At 35.8% G+C, this 19691-nt stretch overlaps 1 protein-coding gene across 4 annotated transcripts in view; it reads right to left on the bottom strand.

Annotated features, from left to right (window-relative positions):
- Positions 1 to 1817: 1817 nt before the first annotated feature.
- ITGB3BP (integrin subunit beta 3 binding protein) overlaps positions 1818 to 19691 on the bottom strand; it is a 74221-nt gene continuing 56347 nt past the window's right edge. The window contains exons 5-9 of one of the 4 annotated variants that reach the window (XM_026454151.2): positions 16028 to 16106; positions 15523 to 15616; positions 15059 to 15115; positions 8314 to 8364; positions 2219 to 2552 (exon numbers count right to left, since the gene is read on the bottom strand). In XM_026454151.2, coding sequence (XP_026309936.1) covers positions 8315 to 8364; positions 15059 to 15115; positions 15523 to 15616; positions 16028 to 16106 — 280 coding nt within the window. In that variant the 3' untranslated portion in view covers positions 2219 to 2552; position 8314. Of the gene's footprint in view, positions 2553 to 8313; positions 8365 to 10252; positions 10609 to 15058; positions 15116 to 15522; positions 15617 to 16027; positions 16107 to 19691 lie in introns of those variants that run through there. The other 3 variants (XM_031933988.1, XM_026454150.2, XM_026454152.1) reach the window with 3 other exon arrangements.

Raw genomic sequence — 19691 nt, 5'->3', positions numbered from 1 at the left:
TGCACCTGATTCAAGGTATCATACAGGTAAATTCTGTAAATAAAACCATTCTTCAGATGATTTAATCTTAATCATATTGACTTGCACTATAGTTTTTATAGAGACTTGTACCAGTTATAAGCATCCCTCCTATCTATTAAAAACCAGTTTAAGAGTTTACATGGAACTTAGAGGGATTAGGTTCCAAAATACCAAAACAAAATACCAAAAACAGAGGCCAGGCACAGTGGTCTCTATTTGAGAGGCTGACACAGGATGATCGCTTGAGACCAGTGAGACACCATCTCAAAGAAAGCAAAATATCAAAAATACCCAGTGATGAATTAGGATCACAGAAGTAGGCAACTCCAAAGCATTGCTCTTAGCTAGACTCAGGGCTATAGGGATATTTTCATATAAATATATTTAGGTTATGCAAAAATATTAAAGATAGATTTCTCACCTGCTTCACTAATATACCTGTCAAAAAATAAGCCCTTCAAAGTCACGTTCAAGTACATTTTAGATAGAGGAGGCACTTCTGAGAAATGCAGTGTTCTCAGCTGCCAATAAACTTAGGCCTGCTTCTTAAAATGAAGAGAATAGGGTGTATGTGCATGTATCATATATGAGGCATACAGAAGTCATTTTCCCTTGAGGACTTAGGGAGGGGTGAAAAATCCCCGATGTAGCATTCTGTCCAAATGATAAACCACAACAAATTGAGTGAAACATTTACAAAAGTCAAGGTAGCCAAAGGAGCCTCTCTGTTCAACAGAAAGAAAGAGACGGATAGGATATAACTAAATAATGGTTAAAGTAACACAGTGGTTTCCAAGTCTCAATTGATCTCTCTTCTGTTATGTTCATTGGAAGATCAGGGCCAAGTATATCCCCCACAACTCCCCCTCCCCTCATATAAACATTAGTTTTGTGCACTGATCTTTCTGCTTTGTCCTTCATGTGGCCTCCAAGGGTGATAAAGTGAGAGTCATCTGATCTACAATGAAAAGAACTGGGAAATGATTCTCAGCAGACCCAGCTGTTCTAAAAGGCAAAAGCTTAGTATATCAAGGGGTCAAACATACAGTAGCTGGTTTAATAGCATTGAGCACATACCTATATAACTTGGATTATATATGAAACTAATCTACTTCTTAATCCTGTATTACCTAACATAGATTACTTTATAAAATGTTTTGGCTTACAACCTAAGGTTAGTTTTCAATGCTAGAATAATCCTTTTTTAGTGTACTTTTGGTAACATCCTATTATAAGCACTGTATCAGAATAAATTTCTTAAACAGTATGAAGAAAATAATTTTTTTCTTATACATTCTTCAATTATATAAATGAAGGTAATTTATATAATTTATATTAAGTTTTAAAAAACCTTTCATTTTAAAAAGGTGAATCTAAAATTTCTCTAAGTGGAAAGTGAGTTATTGTCTTTTTTTCTGAGATAGATGTCTTGCTATATTGCCCAGTCTGGTCATCAACTCCTGGGCTCAAGCGATCCTCCTGTTTCAGCCTCCTCAGTAGTAGCTGGGATTAAAGGCTTGTGCCATTGCATGCAGTGGAAAATTTTCAACCTTAATTTGCTAACATTTTGTTTCAGATTTTCATGTAGTTTTTATTTTTCATGATATATTCAAATGACATGGTAATATTTTCTACTAATTTTGTTAAAACTTAGGGCAAGTACCCCAAAGGAGTAGCAGTTTTTCCCTACAGAAATGGTCAAGAAAAGCATAAGTTTCACTATCAAGATAACATACTCTGTGGTTCCTTCCGCCCCTTTATTTTGGGAGTGACAACAAAAACTTGATGATGACAGAAACCACCACAGAATAACTGAAATTTAATATTTCAAAATAATTTGGAATGGATCACATATTGCCCCTTAATAATGGTCTTTTCTTTAAATTCAGTACTCTGTGTAGTTTAGTTCAAAAAACTTCATAAACATTTATACTGAAAAAATACATCCTAATATTTTATAAATGGTGTAAAATTTTAAAACTTTGAAAATGTTTTTTTCCTCTAAAAGCATAGGAAAATAAAAACTCACTCCTGAGGTAGTGGCTACACAATAGACTAGATAAATCTTAAAAAAATTTTTTTAAAGAATCTGTAAGTTAATAAGCAGCTAGGGCTTTAAATGGGAACACTGGTACTTAATTCCACTTACCATTACATTTAATCTGAATTTCAGGAAAATATATAATTCTACCAAAGGTGCCACTTTTATACATGCTTTATTAAGTCTACCCACGAATGCTAAAAGTCCACAGAAGTGTATGTGGTACAGAATATAAGTCAAGATCTGCCTCTCCATGTTGGCTTACATTAAAGAGTCAAGAAGAAATGTATTATTTACATTGAGATTATCTACTGGTGTGTGTAGAAAGTTTAAATTAGCTGCAAGAAATTTTATCTAGACATGCACCTGCTGACTGCTACGAGCTGGTATTTACTGGGCAGATTAATTACAAATATTTCTCTGTTCCTTTAAATATGATCAGGCAGATGCAAAACTTGGTGCTCATGGTGAGTGCATTTCTTCTTAATGCCTGTGGGATATAAAAGATAATTATATTATCAAGAATTAGTTAACATGCACCTCATACATGACTTAAGAAGTGATTTTAACACCCATTAACAATCTAATTTGGTACTTAGTTTAGTTAGATGCTGCTGGCAACCTCTCATTTGCTTTTGCTTTATTTTTTATTTTGTGAGACAGGGTCTCACTCTTACCCAGGCTGGAGTGCAGTGGTGTGCTCTCGGTTCACTGCGAACTCTGCCTCCCGGGTTCAAGTGATTCTCCCACCTCAGGCTCCTGAGTAGTAGTACAGGTGTGTGCCAACACACCCAGCTAATTTTTGTATTTTTAGTAGAGACAGGGTTTCACTATGTTGGCCAGGCTGGTCTTGAACTCCTGACCTCGTGATCTGCCTACCTCGGCCTCCCAAAGTGCTGGGATTACAGGCGTGAGCCACCGTGCCGGCCTCATTTGCTTTTTGACTATCTTCACTAGTAACTGTCAATATGACTACTCAGACATAGCACTCAGTATTGTTCACCTTATGTGACCACACTTACAGGAGATACTTTTCAGAGAATTTTAAAACTCCAACAGGGCCTACAGAAAACTTATTTACATGCCTTTGTCTATAAGCTTTAGGGGCCTTTCAGCAGGTGTTTCCTCCAACAGCTGCCCCCTGCCCAAAAGACAGTATTTACTATGACAGATTCTTATTCAGAATGTGTCTCTCTGGGGACTCCTAGTGGTGGCAGAGGCTCATGTCTCTTCAGCCTTAGAACCCTTCTGTGAGAGAAAGCCTTTGAAGGAAGCAGCCTTTGGCAACTGATGGCATACATTACCATAGGGCATGTGGGGAAAGATCTTTAAAAATGACCTAATAAGGCTGGGGCTGCTGGCTCATGCCTGAAATCCTAGGCCAAGGCAGAAGGACTGCCTGAGCCTAGGAGGTCAAGGATGCAGTGAGCTATGACTGCACTACTGCACTCCAGCCAGGGTGACAGAACGAGACCCTGTCTTGAAAAAACAAAAACAAACAAACAAACTGATAATCCCATCCTAAGGTGATCTATGTCTGCTGTGAATTCCTGTAACACTGCTTATTCTTCCTTTGGTACTTACAGTAGAGAATAATGTTTATACTTCTCAGTCTGAAGGGGAAGAAACTTTTGTCAACTCTTCCTCTGTACTCCATGGAAGTGTGACAAATTTGATTGGTCAAAGTCTAGAACATTCACTGGTCTACATTTTACTTGTAACATTACACAAATAATTCCCTCCTTGTAGTTTCCCTATCTACTCTCAATCCCAGTGGACCTTTTTTATTATCATACTTCCTAATTTCACGTAGTAGGGAAACCAACCCATTCTATTGTGTTGACCTGCAATCAAGCATGTAAAAGGCAGGCTTGTGGTCTTCACAGCATTAGAGTCACATGGATTTGGGGGTCTATTTAAAAGATCCAGCTTTTAGGTTCAGTAAAGTGCACAGAATTCAAGATTTAGACTTAGTGTGAGAAAGAAGAGGTTGCATTTCTGCTTTAAGGCAATCTACCTTAGTTACCCCCAAGCTTCTACCAGAGAGCCTGCCATTTCGAGGGTTATCAAGCTGATACTTGGATCCTCACTGGATGCACAATCCTTGTTTGTACTTGTTATTAGTCAGAACTTGGAAGAGTCTGAACTTGTATCATTTATCATAACTTGCCTTATATTGTTTTTGTGTCCTTATTAGGTTTCAAACTGTCATAATACACAGCGCTTTGTTCATACTAAGCCTCATCTTTGTGTTACCCAAGTAATGCATACACATTGTTACTAAAGTATCCCAATATCCCCTGTTAACATTAGCCAAAATGTTTTTCTCTTCCCATCTTTTGATGGTCTTAGCACTCTGGCTGTGGCCTCTGGGTTGCTGTCACCCTTACTTTCTCTCTTATTCTAGCATTGTTTCACTTTTTAAAGGCTCTGGGAGTGAATTTATATGGGACAGTCCTCCCCACTGAACCATTACAGGTCAAGAGGAATAATCACTGAAGTGTAACAGAGGGCTGGAGCTGGAGCTGTGGTGCAGGTAGGGAAGCTGGTCACAGTGATATCAGGAGTACTAGGTGTCAAGTTTCTAGGGCATGAGGACAAAATCAGGAGTTTCATTCACATTCTCCCTTATGCATACCAGTCAGGCAGCTATGACAAATATACAAAAGAGCAATGAGGAGAATATGGGGGAGAGGGATTTGGGGAAGCTTATGCAGAAGATGAATTCTAAGCAGGTTTTGAAAGACAGGTAAAATTTTGACAATAATGAGGGAAAAGGCATGCTAGGCTGAGCAGACAAGACCAAAGGTAAGGACACGAGAAAGGCACTTTCTAGGGAAGGTGTCTGGGAAATGGCAAGTAATCTGGAATGAGTAAGGCACAATGAAGAAACTGGAAAGGTAAGCTGTGGGCAGATCTGGGAGACTCCTGAATGTGAGTTTAAATTTGGATTTTATCGTACATATGGTGGAGTGATATCTTCTAAAGCATACATTTTTTTCAGTAGCAGGATAGGCTGTAGGGGAAAGGGACCAAAGGGCAGACAGGTAGGTTACAATAGGGACAATGATGATCTGGAAGAGTTCCACACCAGTGGGTATGGAAAGTAGAATTAACCATTCTCAGAAGTAATATAATCTGGCAGCATTTGGATGTGGGAACAAAAAGAGAGAGAATTTGACCAATGGAATGATATAATCCCTAAAAAGGTAGAAGAAAAAACAACTTTGAAGGGGAAATGATGAAATCAGTATACTTGGGGGACACTGTATGGCAACTGAGATTGTGGGTTTATAGCCCAGGAGACTATAATAATTTGGAAACCATATACACTAAGGTGAAAACTCAGGGAATGAAGGAGATAATGAAGGAAATGCTCAAAGTGAGAAGAAAATGTGGTGAAAGGCAGAACTGAGGGAAATGCCTCAAAGGTGAAGTCACCTAATTTCACTGTCATTTCTCTCTTGCTTCTCAATGAAAGGGAAGTTGACTGGTAGCTCAACCTTAATTCTTCCCAGTTTCTTGAAAGTATTACTCAAAGACTCAAAAGAACACCCCAAAATGTGGTTATCTTTACTAAAATCCATTAACACAAAGCTATTCTCGGTACTCTGAATTCCCTATAAGTTTATTACAGACTATCAAACACTAAATGTTGCACGTTCATTTACTAAATGTGTAACTGTGAAGATGTATCTATGATCACCATCTAATATGTTCTCTGTTGGATTTTCATGGGTCAGAAATTTTATAAAACGTTAACCTTATAATGAATGAATATAGGTGTATGTAGATAGATATATATGAAATACATATATATCCCATTACATATAGGACAAATAAGGATAATATTTATATATTATCCTTACTTAACAGGATACAAAATCCTTGGCCAGTAGTGAAACCTGACATTCACAGATTACTACTGGGTAGTGGCAAGAGCATAGGCTCTGGCACCAGACTACTCGGTTTAGTATCCTGGCCCTGTTTCAGGTGATTCTGGGACAAGGTACTTAAACTCGTTTGTGCCTCAATTGCCTCACCTATAAAATAAAAGTAGTAACTGTATCTACCTCATAAGTTGTTGTGAAGATTAAATGGAATACGTATAAAGTGTTTATAACACTGCTGACACATAGAAAGTACTCAATAAGGCTGGGCACAGTGGCTCACGCCTGTAATTGCAGCACTTTGGGAGGCTGAGGCAGGCGGATCACTTGGGGTTAGGAGTTCAAGACCAGCCTGGCCAACATGGTGAAACCCCACCTCTTTTTTTTTTTTTTTGAGACAGAGTCTTGCTCTGTCGCCCAGGCTGGAGTGCAGTGGCGCGATCTCGGCTCACTGCAAGCTCCGCCTCCCAGGTTCACGCCATTCTCCTGCCTCAGCCTCCTGAGTAGCTGGGACTACAGGCGCTCGCCACCACGCCCAGCTAATTTTTTTTTGTATTTTTAGTAGAGATGAGGTTTCACCGAGTTAGCCAGGATGGTCTCGATCTCCTGACCTCATGATCCACCCGCCTCGGCCTCCCAAAGTGTTGGGATTACAGGCGTGAGCCACCGCGCCCGGCCTTTATGAAACCCCATCTCTAATAAAAATACAATTAGCTGGGCATGGTAGTGCTCACCTGTAATACCAGCTACTCGGAAGGCTGGGGCAGGAGAATCACTTGAATCCAGGAGGTGGAGGTTGCAGTGAGCCGAGATCGTGCCACTGCACTCCAGCCTGAGTGACAGAGCAAGACTCCATTTCAAAAAAACAAACAAAAAAACCAGAAAGTACTCAATAAATACTAGCTATTATTATAAGCTATTACTCACTGCAAACAGAATATAAGCTATTGTTTACTGCATACAATAGAATAAACGTTTTCATAGAAAACTGACTATTTTCTATATAAGATGCATTGCAAATATTAAGACTAGCTTGTCAGGAGGCTAATATTAACCACTTGAGATACCATTTCCAAAGAAAAGTATGGAGATAGAACATAATTCTTTAATTGTGCTTTGATTTTTTTCCCTAAGAGAGAACAAGCAACACATCTGGTAAGCTAACAATTCTTTTTTTTTTTTTTGAGACAGGGTCTCGCTCTGTCACCCAGGCTGGAGTGCAGCAATCATGGCTCACTACAGCCTCTACCACGTGGGCTCACGTGATCTTCCCAACTCAGCCTCCTCAGTAGCTGGGACTATAGACATGCGCCACCATACCCAGCTAATTTTTCTATTTTTTGTAGAGACAAGGTCTCTCACTATGTTGCCTAGGCTGGTCCTGGGCTTAAGTGATCCTCTCACCTTGACCTCTCACAGTGCTGGGATTACAGGCATGAATCACCATGCCTAGCCCCTAATGCCAGTTTTTGTTGTTTTTTTTTCCTGAGACAGAGTATCACTCAGTTGCACAGGCTGGAGTGCAGTGGCGTGATCTCAGCTCACTGCAACCTCTGCCTCCTGGGTTCAAGCGATTCTCCTGCCTCAGCCTCCCGAGTAGCTGGGATTCAAGCACAAGTCACCACACCCGGCTAATCTCTTGTATTTTTAGTAGAGACGGGGGTTTCACCATGTTGGCCAGGCTGGTCTTGAACTCCTGGCCTCAGGTAATCCACCCGCCTTGGCCTCCCAAAGTGCTGGGATTACAGGCGTGAGCCACCATGCCCAGCCCATGTCAGTTCTTAATATAAACCTTCAGTTACAGGTATGCTAAACACTAATACATCATGACTTATATTACTTTTAGCTTATTTGTTACAATAAGCTATTTATAAATGTGTAATTTTTACTTGTATTGCTGCATCAATAGGAATTGTTCTGAAGGCAAGGTATAACTAATTAATATAAAATTATTTACTTAATTTAGTACATTTCCTAATTTAACAGACTAGTTATATCTTGTTCAGTCAGATGTGTCCTACAGAAACTATAATCTACTTGTCAGCATCTATTTAGCTATTTATATGAAATATGATTAAGGACCCTTAACTCCGTTAAAAATTGTGTCCTCTCTGACTTTTAAAGTTAGCCTCGTCAGCTCAACAGTTCTTTTCCAATCAGCCTCTAACTGATGTTAGACTGCCCTCCTGTTGTTTATAAGACTAGGTTAATATAATTTCAACTAAAGCTCCAAAGCTCATATCCCTATTTTCTTATAGGAAGACAATACCAAATCTGATAATGTAAATAAAATGTTTCCACCTGAACAAAACACAGTGAAATTTCACAAGGTTAAACTAAATTAGAAAGGTGAAACAGTACCTCAGTTTAAAATGGCTTTAAGGAATTCATAGCTGTCAAGATGACATGATTCTAAATGAAAGAAGAAAGGTTTTTTTTTCTTTCAGAAAACAATTCAAAGCAACTTGCCACAGTATATGATGCAGAATAAATGTTGAAGCAAAATGAAATTAAAACAACCTAAAGTCTTGTTTTACACTAATAGGCTATAAATTCTCATTGCAACATCCGACAGCCTGATTCTATTTCAGAATATACATTTTCAAATTTATCATGAAAAATTCCAGGACATTTATTACAATACATGCTTATTACCATTGTTAGTATACTCTTTATGGTTACTAAAATGACTTGTTATTTGTGCTAGATTCTATGCTCCTGAGGGCAGGACTATGTCTGCCTTGTTTGTCAGTGTGTCCCCAATGCTAGAATAATGCCTGAAGCATGGTAGGCATGCAATAAACGTTAATGAGATAAGAAAAGAGCAATTTATAAGTATTTGAAAATACTTAAGATAATTCTTTTAAAAAAGTTCTTTTCATTCATCACACATTGGCTGCACTGCATGTGGAACTTCTATCCAGGCTCTATGCTAGGCTCTGGGACTACAGTACATAGATAAGACTTTTTGTTTGTTTACCAAAGAGGAGCCCAGAAAGAGTCCTGTAACCAGACAATTGCAATGCACTACAACATGATACATTTAAAATATTCAGACAAGTGTTGTGGGAGCCTAGAAGATGAAGCAATTTAGCTTTACCTAGGAGAGCTGGGGAGAGCTTCACAGAGGTTGTGACGTCTGAGGCTGACCTTAAAGGATGAGTAGGAGTTTGCCAGACAGAGAAAAAAGCAATCTAGGTAGAGGGAAAGGTAGCAAAATGTTCTGGGGTCCTGAAAGAGAGGTTCCAGAGGGCTGAAGCACTTGCTGTGAATAGTATGAATAAAAATAACTACGCTCCTCGCATCTGAGGTCTGAGCTGGAGGAAAAATCACCTAATATTTAATAATTACTAAGTCCTGCTTTTAACTATATAACTAGTTATATAATACTATAAACATTTGCTTTATTGTGTTTCAAATATGTAAACCACTTAGATAATTTATCTAACTCTTTTTTTGTGGAGCTTTTTGGACTACTCTGAGAGTTAAAAATGGGAAAAAAAAGTTCACCTATCAGGTGACACAAAACCAATTTCTACTAAATGTGCCAGAGTAATTTTTCTCCACCTCAAGAACAGTCTTCAGTCTATTCATTACTGTCTTTTTATAGTATTTTTATTTAATAAAACCTATTAAGACTACCATACAAATCTCTTTACTTATGCTTTTATCTTTTAACTGATCAATTTTTATATTGCTGACATCCCTTCTTCACCATTTGCTCATTTAAAAATTCATAGTATGTGAGATATGTCTCTGGGGAAAATGTCTATAAAATTTGTTACAGCTGGCAAATGTGTATGAGTCAGTGATAGCACATGACTAAATGCTTCACAGAAAATAAAATTTGTTTCTGTAGTAAGCAGAACTGTTTAAATGTTATTTATTTTTATGTTTCAAAGAAAATATATTGTGAAGTGCTGCATTGATTTAATACACAACAATGTCTGTGTACACGCTGTAGAAGGAAAATTTATGAAACCTTTGCACAACTCCTTTAATTGAATTTTCCAAATCTCTCACCACACACAAATAATCAATATCTTCTGCAGAGAAAACCAGTCAGAATTATTATAGTCTTTCTTTTCAATTTTGTTGTCATCAGCACATACAGAGCACCTGGATATTTGTAATGTCTGATAGCAAGTTATTTACACCTTTTAAACACCTAATTGCTATTAAGTGAGTCCAAATCTATAGTTTAAAATTTTTTCTACTGATTTTATTTGAAGGAAAAACTATCATACTTCTGTTAAAGTATAAAAAATTTAAATCATGAAAGAAGTTATTTAAAAGGCTATGAAAAGTAATAAACCTGTTTATTTTTACTTAAATCCTAGACAAATCTCAAGTATGCATTTTTAGCAGATGAAATGCATACCCCAAAACAAAGACAAATCGTGTAATACAAGAGCATTAACATTATTAATAGGAATGGTTATGACTCACATATGGCATACATGATAGTTGAATCACTATAAAGAGCTGAGGACTATAGTTGTACATTAATGTATATTTGTGCTATCAAAATTAATGGCTCCATTTTTTATCTCCAGATAAATCCAGAATGTTAAAGCATAGGGGGAATTTCTGTTGTTTCTCCTAAAAGTCGTCATGTCTAAACTTCAAACCTCAGTGCTTTTAAAATTGAAGTATCTGTTTGAAAAAAATACATTGTTTAATGTTAAGATAAAATAGAAAACTAAAAGGGTAGTAGTTTTCTGGGAGTGAAATTATTCAGCTGGTATGATGAATACTTTTTCAAGCCTGAGTTGGGGAAAGAACAACATATTTTTATGTTTAAAAAATACTTCAGTGGGTGGTTAGAATGAAGAGGCAGTATCAAACTATTTTATAGTGTTACAACAGAAAGAGTTTTAAATTTGTCCTGTTGTCTAAGAAGTTGATAACCTTAAAATCCTATAACCAAGATGAATTTTACTATGTAAGAATACAGAAAGTTAACTAAAGAAAACAGGAACATTGTAGATTATGCTTTTAAAAACAGACCAAAGTTGGAAATTCTGAAATATCTTCTATTACAAACAGCTGAAACACTGAACAATGTAAAGTTCAGATGGTTCCATTTCATTTAAAATATGCATACTGCAACCTACACAATTATTCTCAAAACAGATAAAATATGTTTTGGACTGAAGCTAAGTGTCTAGATTCCATATCCTGGCAACTGCTCTACAATTTGCTTACATTCTTTTCAAAAACATTTTGTTTATTGGAAGTACTAGTCAAAGACCAACAATGATGGTATTTTTTAGTATCTTCAGAAAAAACTGAAAATATTAAGTACTACAGAATGCCATCTATTGACTAAGGAATATCTGTAACAAGTTGTTTTAAGGAGAGGCTGATTATGTAAAATAAATAAATTTCATGCCTCACCATGTGATGATAATGTGACATTCCATCTGTATCAGCTCACTGAATGGTCATATGTTTTAAATCTTCAGCATAACAAATTTAAAATAATTATGAAAATTCACATCCAAATCTAACATAAAAAGAACCTTTCATTTCATTATTTTCCTAATAGTCATAAAGCCAGTGTTATTGAAGAAAGCAAAATTAGGCTTATTTCCTAAGTAACTGAAGAAAGAAAGAAGACTTCCTTTGTTTAAGAAATCTGTGTATAGCAGACGAGATCCTCTTTTATTCACATACTTTCATCAAGGCATCCCCTGATTTACCAGGTCCAGTTCTTATGACACTATGCAAATCTCAGTGTGCCTTTTAATTTTATTGTGTATGTTTTAAATTTCTCTTGAATAAGTTATATAAAGCCTTAAGAATCTGTGTCAGATGTCTATTTATTTAAAATACTAGAGTTTTATTTTTACAATTATACTCTTCCTGCAATAAAGACTGTAACTGAAGTTAACTGAAATTCTCACTGAAATGAAAAACTAAATATTAGTAGAACTAAAAGACCAATTAGAAGAGGCAACGAGAGCATAAATATTGAAATTCTCATGGTATTGTCTGCTTTAACTATTCCAGGAAAATTTTGTAAGAATCTGAAAGACCAAAAAACGAACAAACAAAAAACAAAAAAACCCCACCAAAAACCCAGAAGAATCTGAAGGACATTCTTTTGATAGTGAAACAAGTAATTGGCTTATTCTCATTTTCATAATTAATAAATCCTATACATATTATAGAGATGATTTTTATTTTACTTATTTTCTAATATTATGAGAAACTCCCAAAACATTTTAAAATTTAAACAATTCTGTGTAATAGCATAGTAAAAATAAATAAATAAATAAATAAATAAATAAATAAATAAATAAATAAATAAAAGAAAGGGGAAATTTCAAGGCCAGAATAAGGTAAAATAAGGAACATATAAAGCAAACTAGTTTGAGATGTCAAAAGAATTAGCAAAATCCTCTTAAAATGAATGTATGAGCAGAAAAGGGTAAAAGCTGTTAGCTTACTAAAAAAATTTACATGTGTGTGCATGTTTGTGTGTGAACATAATCATTAACCAAAAAAAAAAAAAACCAAACAAAAAACCCTGAAAACTAATATGTATGTTAGGAACCAGAGAAAGAGGTAGGAAAAGCACTCAGGATATAGCTCAAACTCAAATTACAACAAAAATAAGCTTCAATCTATTTTTTAGGCAATATGAATTTCCCAAAATTAGTTGAAAAGCTAATGAAGTTTTTAATACCTTGGGAAATATAAAGAGCTAATGTAGCTCCTGCCAAAAAACAGAATTGGACGATGACTATATAGAATACACATTAATATATAACATACTTATATAGATACTATGTATTATATATTTTTAAACTGAGTTTTCATTTAAATCAATGATTATTAGAAATTTACAAACATGGTTTAGTCATACAGTATCCTCTATGCAGGAACTCAGTCCTTTGGGAAAATCTGATAATGGGCAAGTCAGCCTTAATGCCTAAAATAATAGAAAAGAGTTTTAAGGCTGATCATGCATAAACACACAATGAATTCATGTATTTTAGATGGCCATAAGGAAATGAAAAAAGTATCCCCTGGAAGGAAAAATATTTTAATAAAATATAAACAAATTTTTTACATTATTAGCATTGACAGTTCACTTATTTATTCCAGAGTTTTCCTCTTCCTTATTTCTCAAAGCTGTTTGCAAAAGTAAACTACGTTAAGCCTAATTCTAATTAGTTCTAGGAAGTTACAGATTTTTAAAGAAATCACACTATTGGTGTAGAATATGTAGAAGCAAGATTTCTTCCAATTGGGAAATAATAAACATTTTGCTTTCCTACTGTGATCCTTTAAAACTTGTCAAGTTAGGAGAGATTGAAACCACTGAAACCCAGTTACACATTCTAATCAAGTTACACAACTAAAGACACAAGAGGCCAGGAGTGTTGGCTCATGCCTGTGATCCCACTTCACTAATCATCACTTCAGCCTGGGTGACAGGGTACAATCTTGTCTCTAAATTTTTCTTTTCTCTTTTTCTTTTTATTTATTTATTTATTTATTTATTTATTTTTTGAGATGGAGTCTCGCTCTGTCACCCAGGCTGGAGTGCAGTGGCCGGATCTCAGCTCACTGCAAGCTCCGCCTCCCGGGTTCACGCCATTCTCCTGCCTCAGCCTCCCCGGTAGCTGGGACTACAGGCGCCGCCACCTCGCCCGGCTAGTTTTTTGCAGTTTTTAGTAGAGAGGGGGTTTCACCGTGTTAGCCAGGATGGTCTCGATCTCCTGACCTCGTAATCCGCCCGTCTCGGCCTCCCAAAGTGCTGGGATTACAGGCTTGAGCCACCGCGCCCGGCCCTCTTTTTTTTTTTTTTTTTTTTTTTTTAAAAGAAGAGATCCCAAGCCATTTCCAAGAAAGAGCTACCTTTCATGTTCTTAAATTCTTGGCATCACAGTAGACGTTAGTTGTTCAACTGAAAAGCTCAGGAAGTCTATTCAGCTCCCTTCCCACATGAACTTTGGAGGAGTCTTGCCATGGCTGCAGCCCTGCCATGACCCAGCTGGCCTTTAGATCTGACTGGCTGGCAATCCCAGCACTTCCCATTGCCAACCCATCACTGGCTTATTAAAGGTTCTAAACCCAGGCTAACATACCAGATTGGCTGAAGCAGTTTCAATTATGTGCCATGTTTTAGTCTGAAAGCTGGGATGACTGGATGATTTCATTTGTTTTAGGAAGGGACAACAAAGAATAATGAAATGACCAGAGTTTTTGAGGCCAGACTGGTCTTTGCTTGGAATCCTTGCTCTGTTACCTAAGTAGAAGTCTTGGGCAAGTTACTTAATATTTTTTGTATCTTCGTTCCTTGTCTATAATGACAATGATAATACAGTGTAGCTATCTTTCCACAATGCTGTAAAGATCTGCTGATCCTAGTATTGAGAATATAGTAATTATAGGTACTCAATAAATGGCAGTCATCGGTATTTAAAAGTGGTAGGCTAAAAACACGGCCACCCATTTTAAGGCCTAATTCCATCTGCAGAAATTGCTAAATGGCATTCATGTAGGTACTATTAATCAGTTTTACATTAGTCTAAAGGTTTTAGTATTTTACAGTTCATGATTACTTTGCTTATTGAGGTGTGAAGGTATGAATGTGTACTTCCTATGGAAACTTAAACACTGTTTATTTAGTTTTCCATACTGTGAAATGATCAGAGGCATAAGAGTTCATAGAACAAAGCCTATTAATGATCTGAAAGTTTCCAGAATACTGGTTAGAAAGTAACTTTTAATGGTTCTAGTGCAACACTAAAAACTGCAGTATATTAATGCATTGTTGCTCATATTCCTCTGTATTCTCAAAAATAAATTTTAATAAAAAGACAAAATTTAAATCTTATGTTGAAGATTGCATTTCAAAAGGCATTTAAAAAGTTCAATCAGAGAAGTTGATCTCATCAGGTATCATCTGCTAAATGCAATATAAAGCTTTTCAAATGAGATTCATGATCTTTTAAAAGAACACACTTCAGAACAGGGATCTCTGAGGAAAAAATAAAATCACTAAAAAGGACTCATGATGATTAGTTTTAATTGGCAAAATGGGATGAAAGCATCTTTTTATGTAATAAACTAAAACACAACTACTTACGTTTGTGAGGAAGTCCTGAACTCCTTTCAAACAGTTTTTGTTTAATTACTTTTGTCACTAAAAGAAGTAAAAATCTCATGTCAAGAATTAACATAGAATATGGAGAATTTCTCATTACTTGGAACAAACAACTTCATGAGAAAAAAAAAATCCAAAATAATACATATTTATAAGTACCAAGTATAAAATATAATACCTTATTATATATTATAAAAATGGGCATTACATTTGAAATGCCTGCTACCAGTTTCCAAGGTGCATTCTTTTCATTCACATTCAAGAAGAATCCCCAAAATAACACATCCTGATAAAAGACATGTGGCTTCTTATTTAAAGAAGGTAATAGTATTTTTATCACATGTTCAGTAATGGTATATATACGGAAATCTATCAAATTTAAATTTGAAACAAATTAATAGGTTTATCTTTAAAATTATTGTCATTGAAAACTCATAAATTCTTACTTAGCTCTTTGGTTTTCTGCATTTCTTTTTTTAAGAAACGTGATGCACAGGAGATTCCAATGAGATTTTCAAGCTCTCTACTGCCCTCCAAAGCCTACAAGAAAGCCATCTTGAATGAGTTAAGTTCTCTACACATATGAGATTACTGACATGTCTAGTGAAAATACAGTATACTGTTTCCTTCATTTGAAAAACTTAAACTCTATGTTAGGATATTTAACTTTTTCTGGCAGGCCAACTATTTCAAGCCCTAAAATGCCTGAATAAAAACAATTTATAATTAACTAAAAAGACGAAACATGATCTACAAATTTATATTTAAATGTGAAAAGCCAGATATTACTAAAATATTATGGTTAAATAGTGTTCTCCTATTAAAAAATTCCCATGAAAAGTAAATCAAACATACTCTGTGCAAACTCTTTCCTGGATTGGATTCTCCAATCTGGGACACTCTTTCCTTTTATCCTTTTCAAACAGGGTAGAAGTATGAAAAAATACAAACCCGTATACTACTTAAATTTTGCATTATCGTCATGATTTCTTCTGACAATTTCTCAACTTTAGATAGCAACATCATCAATCTAGTAATAAAGAAAAAGATAGTACTTAGCAAGGGGAAGCATTTAAACATGGCAAGTCATTTTCAGAGCTTTAACTCTTTTTAAAGGACCTTTGACTTAGGTTCTTTCATTCTTTATAAACAATATATATATTATCAACTGTCCCCTCTTTTGGAGTTTTACTTTCCGATTCCCACTGAGCAGTGGAATGGAAGACATAGTTGGCTATTCCTTTCTCCACAATGCCACAATGAGAACAATAATACACCACCATTCCTTCATTTACCTTGATCTGAGTCTATGAATCAGTATCACCTAGTAACTATTTTTAAAATAAAAAGTTTCATGACTTTATTTCAAATTTGAAAATAAAGAAAAGGAAAGAGGAAAACATCACTTGGAATTCAATCTTCTGAATATATCTCCAGTTAGCTTTTTGGAAAAATTCTCCTAGTTTAAAAAAAAAAAAAATTGCGTAACTTTGTTATCATGCTTTTTTTTTTTCCTTTTTATAAAGAAATGGGGTTTACCTCTGTTGCCCAGGCTGAAGTGCAGTGGTATGATCATGGCTCACTGCAGCCTCAACCTCCTGGATTCAATAGATCCTCTTACCTTGTCCTCCCAAAGCACTGTGATTACAGGTGTGAGCCATGGTGTCTGGCTGTGCTTTCTTTACTTAATATAACATTATATACATTTTGGGGGGCCACATATTAAAGGCTGCACAATATTCTATTTAGTAAACATACTAAAAATGATTTAACTATTCCCTTACTGTTAAAATTTTAGTTTCTTTTCAAATTTTAAGACCCCATAGTTGTTTGTGATAATCTATATTAACACAGTCTGACAGAAAAATAATGTAAGCCATGTATGTAATTTAAAATTTTTAGTAGCCACATTAAAAGGAATAAAAAAGGTAAACTTTAATAATTTTAATAATGTTTAAATATTTAACTCAATATATTCAAAATATTATTTCAACATATAATGAATATAAAATCGAGATATTTTATACTTTTTTCAAATCCAGGTATACTTTACATATTAACAGAACATCTCATTTCATACTAGCCATATTTCAAGTGCTCATTAGCCATGTATGGCTAGTGAGTACTGTTTCACACAGCATAAATCCATATAGATTTTATGAGAGAAACCAGAAATTCTATTTAAATGCTTTTTCAAGATTACATCAGTGTCATTCATTGACATTTTTGTGCTATTAAAAATAAGACAAATATGTTAAAATTTTTATATATAATGTGTATGTACAGTAAGTTTCAATTAAGTAAAATGTTATCTAAGTATGCAAACAAGAAATGGAAACCTGATAGCATTATTCAAAAGCTAAAAATTATGAGGACAGTGGAATTTTGGGTGAATTCTTTTCTTTAAAAGTTTTCCTTTATTATGTATTTTCAATCAGAAGTCATCTGTCTGAGGCCCTGACTGCTTAACAGGAGAATCTCAGTTTGAGAGATGGTATCATAAAGGAATTCCTTTTCCTTCAAATTGGATTCAAAGACCTGAAGAAACAAGGACTTAAGGGACTCCCACCCAGGCTGGATCCTCTAGCTTCTCACATATGATGCCAAAGCCTACTGAGTGCCATAGGAGTACAAAGTAGAGGCAAATTAAGTTACTTTGCTATAAAGAAGGAATCTGAGGGGCTTATTGCCTTATAACTTGCATCCCTTTCCTGGGAGAACTGGAATACTAGAGCCTTTTCAAACTGACTTGCATATCTTAAAGAGTTGATGGTACTCCCTGTTCACCTATAGGGAATTGTGTGGGAAGGCTGTGGCAGGGCTGCCATCTTGAATGTCTCCGAGTGGCTCTGTTTACATAGAGTTAGATGTAAATGGTGCCCCCAAAAGTTGTATAATGTAGCATCCCCAAAGGACCTACTAGCAGCTCTCCTACATTAAGATAGTAATTGAGGGGCTAAGCTAAAACAAACTGTTTCAACAATCTTGGAGACTTGTATGGATTAAATATCAATTATCTGGGGAAGCTGTTTTCAAAACATCTTTGATATGCTGAAGGTGGTTTCTCAAGGACACTTGTATCCACTGCAGGATCAAGTAGACTAGTAGACATGCCATTGCTCTTCTCATTATCATTCTGATTCCCTTTCCTCTCCTCCTCCTTTTTCTTCTCCCTAGACGAAATCACCTTTTTCCCACCTTGAAGGCAACCAAATCCCCATGAATGGTTTTTTTAAGTGTTATACAACTGTTAAATCCTGAAAAATCCTTTTTTTTCAAGGCATTCTTTTCCACATCTTCCGAGTCACTGAAGAAGCCTTCATAATCTTTGGAGATAAATTATTTGCTGAGCAGATTTTGGGAGAAATAATTCTACCACTTTCTTCATCCTAGACAAAATGGAATTCTCATAAACATCCTACTTGTGCTGAAAAGTAGATTTGCATTGCTATTGAGAGCCCTTTTCTGTATTTTCAATGCATGGTTCAAATTCCACTTTGTTGCCCTAACATAGCATTACGGTTTGTGTACAGTCCCTTAGTTTTTAGTATCATCTTGATGTTCCTTTACTAATTTATGTATTCCTGGAAACCAACAATCTTTCATTTTTTTCAAGCTGCCTGAAGAATATATTTCTCAAGTTCATTATGAAATTACAAAATTTCAAAGTTATTGTGGCTCTTTCAAGTTGGTGAGTAAAAGTATCATCACTGGTGCCATTCATATTTTACAGAATACTATTTTTTTCTCAAATAGATTTGCCTCTGACTAGATTAAATTGGACCAAACCCTTTATCTTTTTTTTTTTTTTTTTTTTTTTTTGAGACAGAGTCTTGCTCTCTCACCCAGGCTGGAGTGCAGTGGCGCAATCTCGGCTCACTGCAAGCTCCACCTCCTGGGTTCATGCCATTCTCCTGCCTCAGCTTCCGGAGTAGCTGGGACTACAGATGCACGCTGCCACACTCAGCAAATTTTTTGTAGTTTTAGTAGAGACGGGGTTTCACCATGTTAGCCAGGATGGTCTTGATCTCCTGACCTTGTGATCTGCCTGCCTCATCCTCCCAAAGTGCTGGGATTACAGACGTGAGCCACGCCTGGCCCAAATCCTTTATCTTATAATGATCCTTTGAGCCATCCAGATGTCAATGGGCCACTACCATCCAGATATCCAGTGACTGTTGCCAGTTTTATGGCATCCTTACAAGATTTAATCAAATCTGCATTATGGTCAAAGACTATTGTGGCACAACCTGAGAAATCTGAAATCTTGGTCCTCCTTGAATTAACCTTCTTTTTCATCAGTAAAAACCAAGCAGCATTTTTTTTTTTAAGCATCTAGTAGTTTTTCTCTTGAGGGAGCTACATGTCAAAATTTAGGATTTTCAGTGCAGTTTTCCAATTTGCTTAGAAGAGTTGCATTGTGAAATACAGAGTTCTTTCACGTTCCTCAAAGAGAAAGTCCTCATTCTGAAAAACAACTGAAATTAGGTGCATCAGCCAAATAAAATCCATGAGAAGCATTGGATGTATCCATTAATTCTGCTTTTCCTTCCCTCTATATTAACTTCTTCAGTCTCAAGTCAGGTGTAACTTGACTTTCAAAACTATCATTCTG

The sequence above is a fragment of the Piliocolobus tephrosceles genome, chromosome 1 (genome assembly GCF_002776525.5).
Source record: "Piliocolobus tephrosceles isolate RC106 chromosome 1, ASM277652v3, whole genome shotgun sequence".
Classification (NCBI taxonomy): Eukaryota; Metazoa; Chordata; class Mammalia; order Primates; family Cercopithecidae; genus Piliocolobus; species Piliocolobus tephrosceles.
The sequence above is the reverse complement of the archived record's forward strand: the minus strand, read 5'-3'. Positions and strand labels throughout refer to the sequence as shown.